The 12,486-nt window shown below is 38.9% G+C and overlaps 1 protein-coding gene across 1 annotated transcript in view; it reads left to right on the top strand.

Annotated features, from left to right (window-relative positions):
- nnt (nicotinamide nucleotide transhydrogenase) overlaps positions 1-7,589 on the top strand; it is a 34,487-nt gene extending 26,898 nt beyond the window's left edge. Inside the window, exons 18-21 of the mRNA XM_044175219.1 lie at positions 1,525-1,606; positions 2,897-3,015; positions 4,186-4,301; positions 5,205-7,589. Of these exons, the coding sequence (XP_044031154.1) occupies positions 1,525-1,606; positions 2,897-3,015; positions 4,186-4,301; positions 5,205-5,354 (467 nt within the window). The 3' untranslated portion in view covers positions 5,355-7,589. The remainder of the gene's footprint in view (positions 1-1,524; positions 1,607-2,896; positions 3,016-4,185; positions 4,302-5,204) is intronic.
- Positions 7,590-12,486: the final 4,897 nt, after the last annotated feature.

Raw genomic sequence — 12,486 nt, 5'->3', positions numbered from 1 at the left:
GTGACTGTGATAAAAATCAAGTACCACACACCAGCATTATTAAACATGAAAGAGGTCCGAGGCTTGGAGAAAAAATTCAGTGCCAGCTTTCTACCAAAAGCCAAGTAACATGATTTTATATATTTAAACATAAATACTTGATTTTAAAGTATCTATTCAGTCATAAAAGCAGTCATGAGCAAGAAAATAGTTAATTAATGAGGTTTTTTTTTCTCTCATCTATCATTCGATCCATCATCATGTAAAACTCATGAGTCTTCAATTGACAGACCCGCTCTAGGATTGCTCACCTTTAAGTCTGTCCTCATACTCTAACGGTGCTGAATCCTGATTAGTTAAACACTGCTTAAACACACTCAGAACAGACCTTGGCGCAGAGCAGAGCCTGTTCTGACCTCTATTTTATTTCCCATATTCAAATCACTTATAATGGAGTTCTTTTGATGTCGATCTGTTCATGTTTAATATTTAAGTGTTATACCTGCTCAAACAAAAACAGGCGCTATCTTTCTCCACTGTCAGAGCAGCAGGGGTCAGCCAGGGAGTGGGGTCGCAGTGCGGAGACAGCTTTATATTTACGTAGTGTGGCATGTTAACTTTTGGTTAAAAGGACTTGAAATTATACTTATTTTATGTGCTTGCTCTCTGTGTGCTGTTGAGCATTTTATTTCTGGGTTGGTAAAAGTTAGTGTAGACTAGGGCTGCAACTGCAATTATTTTCATTTTCGATCTTCAGATTATTTTCTCAATGAATCATTTTGTCACTGAAATGTCACAGAATAGTGAAAAGAGCCCATCACATTTTCCCAGAGCTGAAGGTGACATACTGTTGTTTTGTCCCACCAACAGTCCCAAATGCAAACATCTATAGTTTACTATCATGTAAGGAAAATCAGAAAATCTTCACACTTGAGAAGCTGGAAAAAGAGCATGTTTGCTGTTTTTGGATGAAAAATGACTGATGATTTATCGATGATCAAAAAAAGTTGCTGGTAATTTTTTGTTGATCAATTTTTTGTTGATCAACAAATCTGCAGCTCTATTGCAGACTAATAAGTCTTGCTGTGTAGCTTGCACTAAGACATTTTTGTCCTAGACTGTTGTCATGTTAATGTGAAATTCCCCACCAACTGATCTCAGAGGAGCTGTACTAGATTATTTCAGTCCGAAAGACCAATGAATGGAGCGAATGAGGCAGTATTTAATGAAAAAACACGAGAAGGCACCCTGTGTCTTTGTCTACTGCCTCACTCTTTCTAAGGTGCTCCAACTTCAAATGCATCTTGTTTTTAGCTACAATAAACTGTTGTAAAGTATTGATTAGTTCACATTGAGGTCAAAACATGTCTCAGAAGCACTTGTACTAGACAACCTGTTGTGACATCTGCCTCAACATGAAGGTTTTTGTCTCGGATCTCAAAAATTTGTCTTGGACAGGGAAATTGTGGCAGAAAGTTGTGTAGTCTGCACTAGGCTTTAATATCAGCTCATTTTTACCTGTTGTTGCTTTAAAATCTCTTTCAGGTTATGGACTCTGCGCTGCAAAGGCCCAGTACCCCATCGCTGAGTTGGTGAAGATCCTTAGAGATGCTGGCAAGAAAGTCAGGTAAAGCGGTGATAAAACTAACTCATTTACATTGAATGTTCATTGATTGCATTAATTGAAAGAAACTACAGTAACGAGTGTGTCTTAGGTAAACAGTGAAAAAAGTAATACATGTTCATAAAGTCAGCTGTAATTGATGGATGGATAGATATAGATGGTATGTATAGATGTGGATAGATACAGTATAGATGGATGCACATGTAGATTAAGGGGGGAAGGAAATAAAGTAAAACAATTTGACCAAAGTCAAGATGTAAACTGTACCATGCAGAACAGAAAAGACTAGAGTTGAGGTTTTGGGCTTGATGACAAGAAGATGGGATAGGACAGATAGGAAGAAACTTGTGTGCGAAGAAGGAATGAAAAAAGGGAAATGCGAAAGAGACGGGAGGAAGGACAAGGTAGAGCGGAAGCTTGTGTAATTGTCCTGCCTCAGTCGTTTGATCCTGGCTGTTGCAGCTGCTGCTACTTAGAGCATTTGTGCTTGATTAGAGGAAAGTGGGTGGTCAGAAAAAAAAAAACCTTCACCCCGATCTCTTTCTCTCCTATTTTCTCTTTTTCTCTGTTCTGTATTCTAATGCTCTCTTGATTTTTCACTTGTCTTTGTACTCTTCATATCTGCCTGTGTAATCCTTCTACACCTCTTCTTCAGTCTTAATGAACCACATGCTGTTTTATTCCTCTTTCTTGGGCACAAGTTTTCAAAGCTTCTGCATCTTCACACTGTCCTCCAATGCATGAAGACTGTATGGAATTACAGAAACTGACTTTTTCAATCGGCAGCCACAGTCGCTAATAGATCCCAGAACTGACAGGCCGTCTGCGCTCTGTATCCGCCTAAACTCGCAGAACAAATAGAAAATAAATCTCCAAATGGTGGTTGGCCACATGGCGAAGCGGCCAGAAGGGTAAAGAGAGAGAGCTAGCCACCAGTATTCAGCGGTTGGTGTTAATTTCCTACCCTGATTACATGACATGGCTAATTGAGTTTGAGAGCTATGTACACCCAGTCACACACATGCACACACACTCAACAAATAATATATGGTAGAGGATTGCAGTGGGAAGTGTGTGTGTAACCAGACTATAATCACAAACATCTCTCAACTCCACTTGTCAGAAATCTTATTGTCTCTTTATCTGCCCGACTCCATTAATTTCGATCTTCTCTCCCTTTTTCTGTCTTTCTCTCTGATTTTAAGAAAGTCAGGTTACCGTAAATGGTGGTCAATAACCAGGTCTATGGAGGAGGGACCGTATTAAAGTATTAATTAAATTTTGTTCCCAAAGGTTTGGTATTCACCCTGTGGCTGGCCGTATGCCTGGTCAGCTCAATGTGCTGTTGGCTGAAGCTGGTGTCCCATATGATATTGTCCTAGAGATGGAGGAGCTTAATGAAGACTTCCCTGGTAAGATCCAGTCCTTTCTGCTTTTTACATACTGAGTGACTGACTACTAACTGATTCAACTAGAATTATTTTGACCCAATATGTTTGATTTTGCTGCAGCTTTTTAGAGAGTTTCAAATGAAGGCAGTTGACATTTAAAAATATGGAGTTAAAGGAATAGTTTGACGTTTTAGGAAATAGACTTATTCACTTTTTTCACCGAGAGTTAGACGAGAAGCTTGATACCGCTCTCTCTCTGCATGCTAAATATGAAGCTAGAGCCAGGAGACAGTTAGCTTAGCATAAAGACTGGAAGCCGATGGAAACAGCTCGAACTGCTTCATTGTCAGGCCACTTCCTGTAATCTTGTTGTCACTGTGACTATTCCTTTAATGAGAAGTTCCAAATAAAATCATATACTTTTCATATAGGTTTGAAATCTTACCCACAGTTTAGTCCATAAAAAATTATACGAATGAGCCAGAGAGTAACACAAAAACATCTACCCTTCTTTTTTGTCAGTAACATGGAATCCACTTGTTAAATTAACACACAGTAATTAATTTTTCCTCAAATTTCTTGGTTAAACTGTAAAATCTGTTGCATATGGTTACGTAAATTTACATCATGTTGGACTTTCCAACCACTTTTTTTTTTTTGTTAACTTCTCCCACAAAATTGATCGCATCATCTCCAAATGCGTCATGGGCAATCTCTGACTAAATGAGCCATAACTTGTAAACCATATTGCCAGTCCTCACAAACAGGATACACATAATGAGATAAATTTTATTTGGCACGTGTTTAAGCGCTCAAATGATTGCACTCTTATTTTAAGGCATGATACGTGAGTGACAAAATGAACTGTGACAATCTTCACAAAACCATGACTCGCTGTAATTGTGTTTGAAGATGAAGTCAATAAAGTGGTATCAACTCCCAAAAGTTACACCTGCAGTGATACAACTTAATAACTTGAGTTGATAAGCGAAAGATTGGATGAGGGGAAAAGGATATAAAAGCCAAAGATAACAGCATCAGTGCTCTTAGCATTTAGCTCAGAGCACTGCTGCTGTAGACTCTTAGTCTTGTTTCTAAGTTGCAATGGCTGAAACAAATAAATCCAGAAAAACATGAGGTAAAAGGATTGAGATATGTTTTCTAATTTGAATTTGTTGTGTGTCCAATCAGAGACGGACCTGACCCTGGTGATTGGTGCCAATGACACAGTGAACTCAGCCGCCCAGGAAGATCCCAACTCTATCATTGCTGGTATGCCTGTCCTGGAGGTCTGGAAGTCGAAGCAGGTGAGACATCTGGTGCATGCATGTGTGATAATGAGGTTGTCGTGAAGCCCAAAAAGATAAAGAGGAATGGAAGATTTTACAACAACTGGACTGCTTTTTATCACCGCAACTGAAAGTTGAAGTCCACACCCGTAATGGGGCCTCCACTTGAACACGCACACAAACTTAAAGAAATACATACACACATTCGCACACAAACACACACATGTGCTCAAGCTGACATACATAGACACAGATTGTTACAGTTCCAGGTGCAGTCCCATCCTGATCCCATTAGTGGTGACTGTGTCGCTGTGGAATGACGACATTCAGAGCATCCCACTGGCACCGCTCCGAGATCTGGGATTTATATAGCGCTCCCACTAGTTTCCACACACTTTCCCCCAGGGAAATCAGACAGGACATTCTACCTAACCACACACACTCATGCAGACGCACACAGAGACACACATACAGGTGCGCAGATACAAACACACAAAGACAAAATTTTGGGTTTACAAACAAAATCACACACATTCTTTTAAATAGTCCTTCATAAGTGCCTAATGATACATGTATGAGTCATGTGAGAACACACACTAATATAAATTACTTTCACATACACTACTTCAAGACTTTTGCTCAAGTCAAACTCAAGTAAAATGCATCTTTATTGAATTTATTGTCCAAAACAAACTATAAAGGGATTTCAGGTTATTATTTGTCTTTATCGGCATTACATTTCTGGTTTTACTTAAGAAAAGTTGGGATAGTTGTGAGAGCTTGCAGCTCCCCAAAATTCTTTTTAAAAGCTTCTTCTTCAGTGTTGTCATCTCTAATCGTGCAATTAGAGGTTAATGAGTGTGTGTCTGTGTTTGTGCGCGCGTGCGTGTGTGTGTGTGACTGTATCTCCTCCCACTCTAGGTGATTGTGATGAAACGTTCCCTGGGCGTGGGCTATGCAGCTGTTGACAACCCCATCTTCTACAAGCCCAACACTGCGATGTTGCTAGGCGACGCCAAGAAGACTTGTGATGCCCTGTTATCCAAGGTCCGCGAGTCCCAAAGCCATTAAGGGGGCTCTGGGACCCGTGTGGGACTCCTAGTGGGACCCCCACTAAGAGCACAGATGGAGCAAGGAAGGTAGAAGACAATGAGTCAACGTTTTTCCAAAAATATCTCAGCATTAAGATTCTATTTGTCCGATGTGATCTGTAACCTGCGAAGCAACTGACAGATCTTCATGTTAGACACCTATTGTAAAACAATCATAAATGTAGATGCAGTAAGATGTTAGATATGTTAAATTTCACTGAAAAGACTGAAAAGACTGTTTTCTCCCCCTTTTTCTCCAGAGCTTGGTTTTATTATAGTAAGTTGATATTCCCTTTGATAGATCTATTTGCTCAAATGCTCATGTCACACCTTCTTTTTCTAAGTAAAAAGTAAAAAAAGCAGAATAGTGCAACATTTTTGTAAAGTTCTTTCAGTTCCAGTTTTATACTGTATCGAGAGATTTTTGTATCCGGTCTAGTAATTATCATAAACCTAGAAAATGTCTATCTGAAAAAGCCATAGCCAGTTATTGAAATCTAGTCATGCTATTTGCTTTTTTCTTTTCACTTGAGTGTGTCTTGTGGCCTCCACCTATGCCTCTAGTGCAGATATCACATGGATCCAAAAACAGATCCAAAAATCCATTCAAACTTCACCTATCAAGCATTTAATGCAATAAACCAAATGCATCTGACCTTAACGTGTGAGACTACAGCTGTCCTGTAGTGGTAGTAAAGACTGTACCACTCCTACAAACAAACACTCTCATAGCTCTGATAGCTGAATGGATTTTATGATGTTTTTGAACCAGGTGTGTCCCATCATCCTGTGTGGTTCTGATGTTACAGTACATGTCTAGCCTTTAGCCTTTATGGTTAAGAAGGTTTTTTGTGTTTTAAGTGAATGTGGCTCATCCACTCCAATATGTGTCCTCATTATTGCTCTAGAGAGAAATGAAGGATCTGTGTTTTGTATAGTAGGGCCAGATGTTAAGTGCTGTGTAAAGAGTCTAAAGCAACAATGCCATTAATTGGTTTAATTTGTTGCCACATTTCAGAATACATGAGTTGTTCAACATTATTAAGTGTGCATTTCTAAGTTGAAATTGTCCTTTTTTCCCCAATTCCTTTGATAAAGCCCAAAGTTTGCCATAAACATAAACTTGTGCCAACACGTCCCCTTTTGCACTCAATCTGGATAGATTCCACTGCACAAATATAGATTGATTGATTGTTTTTTGTAGAACAACTTGAGTAATTCTTGAAAAACAACTTGAGTAATTTTTGAAAGATCACTGACATAATGACAGTACTCCCCACTCTACACCTTTCTTCACACAGCTGAGCTAACCAAACTAAAAACACCAGAAACTTAGTCCATCGAGTTTCAATTTTTGGTTGGATTGCTGCCATCCTGTTATTACTTCACTTTCTTAGAATTTTCATAGTCATGATACAGTAGATGAATTTGAAAGTTTCCCTGATACAAGGTTTGAGGAACACTAGGTCATGAGGTGACAGGACAACTTAGTTAGCACTGAAGAAGTAAGTTATTATAGTGTCATCCTGGGACCGAATATATTGACCATGACAACTATCCTACCTCTCCATAAAATGACCAATAACTTTCCATAGGACCTTCATCTGACCAATCATCTCTGACTGAATCTACCACAGACCAGTCATCTACCATCCACACACCTTAATTCAACCAGTCAGCTCTCATAAATCCTAAACCTGACCAATTGCCTTCTGTTTTGTGTTCACATGATGTTTTTTAACCATCAGACCTCAGTTTGCTGCTGGCTAGTTTACTGTATGTTATGCAAGTGTAGAGCCTCAGATATCATTAGTGCTCATGAGGGGTTATTGTTCTAACTGTCAATTTACACACGCAAATGCAGTCTTTAGGAACTATTAGATTGAGATGTCTGCTTAATATTTCTAGCTTGTTACTATTTTTTGTACGGTATAGGTATTGATCAAATTAAGGGAGATGGAAAAATCTTAAAATTTTTACCATGGCCAATATGCCCCCCGTTTTCATTACCCTTTTTTCTTCTTCTTAAGAAGAGTATTTTTGTAAAGAGGCTATTTGTGCAGAGAAACAATGGGGTTTGTGTATGTTCATTATGCATTGTATGTTTCAATGCACTATGTAGGGAGGTGAAATGATGAAATGTACTGTGAAAGTTTTTCCCCTCTTGTTTATCATGGAACATTTTCATCCCTAATAAACCTGTATTTACACTAGATGTTGCCTCAGGGTGTCATTCCTTCCCTGACACACTTTTAAAGGTGCAATTGAATTCCCTAATAATAAACAAGTTGATCTGCAAGGTTTTCCCTGAGGTCTACCACAGCTTTGATGGTAATTTTACCTGCCCAATTTTGCACGCCGGGGTTTAAACCTCAAATATTTGCAGAAATTACCTGGATGACGGATCGTGAGGGGAAGGAGTTGTATCCACGCTCGCACACATATTTCATTTGCGCAGTGCTGCTTTACAGAGGGAAGACCACATAATGTAAACACATTGAAAAGAATTTTAGCTATATCAAAATCTGGCAAAATCAGCACATTGATAGAGGAGTTGCTGTTTCCAAATTGTTGTCACACTGAAATGGAAATTAAATGCAGCTCAATGCAGAGTTCAAGATAACAGTATAACTATAGCATGTTTTTTTTTTTCAAAAAGATTCTAAAACTTTTACTTTAAGACCATCACAAATAAGCCATTGAAATACAGCTGGGAGGTGGTTTCTTATTTATTTATTTTTTGCCATCCTGCAACCAATGTCATGCAACAAGCATCTCTTCTAATCCAAAAATGAATGTATGAGATGAACACAATAGCTCTGCCACGATGAGGGCTAGTGGGGAGAAGATGCACACGCTGGTTAGAAAAGCCACCTCTCTAACCTCAAAGTGTCCCCGTGCAACGGAATGGGATTGCATGAGTCCGCCATGAGGGTTGTGATGACTGAAATGTAAATATAAGTTTGTGTGACATTTTCACCTACAAGCGGCACTTGATTGCTATTCATCAGTAGAGAGTGAACTGGAGGTACTTAGAAGGGGAGTGGTGCCTATAGAGATGGAGTAGATTAGACCATAGATAGATTTATGAGGATGGGGATTGCATGTGTGTGTGATGAGGGTGGCTTCATCCTGTAACAAGTAGCACTCAGACAGGCTGTTATCTGCTCTCAGGCTGGAGGAGATCTGAAGAGAACTGTCACTCCCACAGCAGAGGTGAGATGCAGTGATAGTGATAAAAGAATGGATTGAGAAATTACTATCATTTACTTTGTGTGCATCATCTGTCCGAAATGTTACCTTCTTGAATGTGAGTAGAAGTTATTTCTTCATCTAAGTGCTGAGGTGACAGCCTCCTCAGCTTAAGCTGGTCTATTGTCACACTGCCAGTATTTACCCAGTGCGCTGAAGGATAGCCAGCATGTTCCAGCCACAATAAGCCTCCATCCTTCTTCCCTACAGGGATAGTCTGTCCTCCCTGAAAAAAAAAACACTTTTTGTTTTGCCTTGCCTTGCATGCAATTTGATGTGGAGGGTATTATTATTATTTATGATGAGAGGGTGTTTTGGTGAGTGAATGCTTTTGAGTCAATTTGATGATGAGATGTAGGCCTACTATGTGGATTCCATGTTTGATAAGGTCAGTGAGCATGCATGTACATGTGTAAGAAGAATATGCAGTTGTGGATGAAGTGTCCAGATTATTTTACTTTTACTAAGTAGAAATACCACAGTATTAAAAAAAAGTATAAGTACAAAAGAGTTATCAGCAATGTAGTAAAGTATTAAAAGTAAAATTACTCATTACACATCGGTAAGTTAACCTATTGACCCCTAGTTTGACTCCCTAGTTAGAAATGCACCATGTACATTTTAACACGGCCCCTGGTAGACAAGGTAATAACCCAGAACCTGCCTTAAAGCCCATATCATTTCAGATGATTGTACTTAGGCTACTGTATATTCCCAAACAAATGTTTAATTAATAAAATGATCACAAACCAACTGACACACAATGAACCTGGTGCTTTTGGGGGCCCTTTATGTTATAGGTTATTGGATTTTTATAATTATAATCATTAACATGTACTATATCATTTAATGTTGTAGTTGGTGGAGCTGGGTTCTTTACTGTATATATGTATTGATCTATAACAATGCATCATATTTTATAAACTGATTGCATGTTTTGGATGTAAAATCTTAACCTACAAAGTATTTGCCTCTGGATGTAATGGAGTACAAGTATAAAGAAATACACATGTACAAGTACCTCAAAATTATACTTAACTAAAGTACAGTATTTGAGTAAATATACTTCCACCACTTAAAATACAGACAATATGTACATATGACAGCCTACAGTTTTAAATATTAGATAAATTTGAGCCTATCATGCAACACAGTGCTTCTAACAAACCTTACTAAAAGGAGGCTTATAATGGTCTAGCACATATTGTACTAACTGGCTGCAACACAACTATATCAAACACACCATCCCTTGTTGCAAAAGGCGTTCATTTACCGTCACGCCTCCGCCCACTGCTCTGTCAGTGTTGCTAAATTTAGCATAAAGTTTGCTAATTAAGCTGTGAAACTGCCAAATGTTGCTAGTTAGCATTTAATAAAGAAGCTAGCCCGGGAATTCGGATTCTGCCAAGTCGGTTTTTCATTGCATTATGGACGGCTTTGTGGATAAATAATGATGCCCACAATGAATTTATGGTGTCAGGTGTGGGCCTCAAACGTCACTTCAGGTCCGAAGGGAGTTTCCTGTCCTGGGTTTTGCAAGCTTTGGACTGCCGCTACTTGTCCGAAAGGCTTTCTTTGCTAAGTGAGATGCCGAGGACCCTGCTTCACTTCAACTAGCTAAGTAGCCAAGTTACTGCTGCTTGTAACATTGTGTTTACTCTGTACACTTGTCTTCTACTTGCTGCTGATGCTGCCATTGGGAATTAATTTCATTTGTAGTGGTTGACCAGTTTTATTTTGGTTGTTGTTTGATGTGTGCCATATGATGCTTTGAAGCAGCTGATTTCACAACCCATAAATTTTATGGGTTTAATTGATTTTGGCCCAGAGATTAATGCTGTTGTTTTGGGCGGTTTCCTATTGGCTCAGTGTACTGGAGATTATGGTAACAATGGCATGTTGGTTTTAGGGATGTAGCTAAACATGACTTTTGTTTTTCCACAATTATTTCCCTGTATCATTTGCTTCACTGGAACTCAACAGCTCAGCTTTTTTCACATTCATATTTTGTCCACACAGCTGAGCTTTGGTGAAATCTTTAACTTAAGAAGAAATGTGTTTATCTGTTAGCTTGCTTTGCTATTCTTCATATTATTGATGATTTGTCTTAGCCTGATGCTGCATAACAGGTGGATTGTTGGATTCATAATGTTTCCACCTTAATTTGCTTGACAGTATATGACTTGGGAGTGTCTGGATTTGCTGTGTTTGGAAGTGAGCTGCATGCTGGGCGGAGTTCACTGTTATCACTCCCCAATCTCCGCAGCTTGTTGTGTGTGTGTGTTTGTGGGTAGTGATGAGGTCATAGCCTAGACGCCAAATATAAACTCTGTACATATTCTGAATTCACATAAAAAAATTTGTTCCTCGTGAGTTGGCTGACAGAACTTGCTCTTATATCCCCTGAAACTAGGGGCAAATAGTGTTGTTGCTGTAGCAACATCTCGTCTTCTCCCTCTCTCACCACTATAGGAACCACTCTGTTTCCAGCACTGTTAGTTCAAGAAACACATTTTAAATCAATGCTGCACAGACAGGCTTGAGTCTCAGCAGTGTGTTTGATCGTGTGATGAGCGCCAACCTCAGACCCTGCAGCCCTCAAAACTATCTGCAACTCCAAACCCACAGACCCTAGTTAGCTGAGTGTGTGTGTGTGTGTGAGAGAGAGAGAGCAAACACACACACACACTCAGCTACATGAATGTTACATGAAGTAATCCTTGTTGAAAGGCGTGCAGATGAAACTGTGTGTGATTTTAGAGATTTGTAACTGGGTCCTCCACAGATGTGTGTGTGTGTGTGTGTGTGTGTGTGTGTGTGTCAAATTCAGGCCAGAGGATGTGGCTGTTCTATGAGATGAAACCTCTCTGACAAGCCTTTATACCAGGATCAACATCTGTTTAAAATGTCTTCCTACCAATTGTCAGTCTAAACATGAACTACATACTGCATCTGCTACTCGACTGACATGCAGTATGGGCGTATACAGCCTGAACTCACCACAGGCGGCATTATTTAACATTTTTAACCCGGGTCCTAAATCAGAAAAATCTGTTCTTGTAATCCTGCGGCACAGGCTTATTAAACTACATTATTGCTTGTTATATTCATACCCAACAAATATATTTTTGACCAAATTTTAAAAATACATTATATCCGGTAATGCAGTTTCATACTTAAACTTGCCATCTGAAGAAATTACACACATTATATTGTGAACTTAAATGTTTCAGTATTATAACTCAAAACTGCTGGCTTTTGAATTATTGCCACCATTTGCTTGTTTTTCTAGATTATAGGCTTAGATGTAAAACAAATGTAAAAGAATGTTAAATAAGATTAATTACCCCTATAGTTAATGTATACTGGTCTTGTTATCTGCTGGTAGTTTTTCTTTAGACTAAATATGGGGTCTTGGGATAAGTACTGTGAAACTCTACAGAGGAACCTTTTTAATCTTTTCTGTGGTTTCTTGCTCCTTCATTCCTCGTTAAATAAAAATAAATAAAACGACACTTTTAAATTTGCTAATATGTACAGCTTTGAAAATAAAGCCTTCTTGCTTTTATAATAGGTTTTACTGTCATTAATTAAACCGCCATCATCTGTTGAGTAAAGGATATAAGATGTATCAAAAAGGAGATCCATCATCCTAATCTATCACTACAGCACGGGTCTTGTTATATCTCCAGGTAGAGTGATGGTGTATGTGGTAAGAATGGTGGACCTCTCAATGAGAGGAATCTCTTTCATCCTTGATCTCGAGCATGTTCCCTGCCTTAATGTCTAATCTGATCGTCCTAACAGCTTGTTTGGAGAAACTGTGTTATTGAGCGGTGTCTTAAAAGCCCCCAGACCCC

The sequence above is a fragment of the Siniperca chuatsi genome, linkage group LG18 (genome assembly GCF_020085105.1).
Source record: "Siniperca chuatsi isolate FFG_IHB_CAS linkage group LG18, ASM2008510v1, whole genome shotgun sequence".
NCBI lineage: Eukaryota > Metazoa > Chordata > Actinopteri > Centrarchiformes > Sinipercidae > Siniperca > Siniperca chuatsi.
Note: the sequence above shows the minus strand (reverse complement) of the source record. Positions and strands in the feature narration are given on the sequence as shown.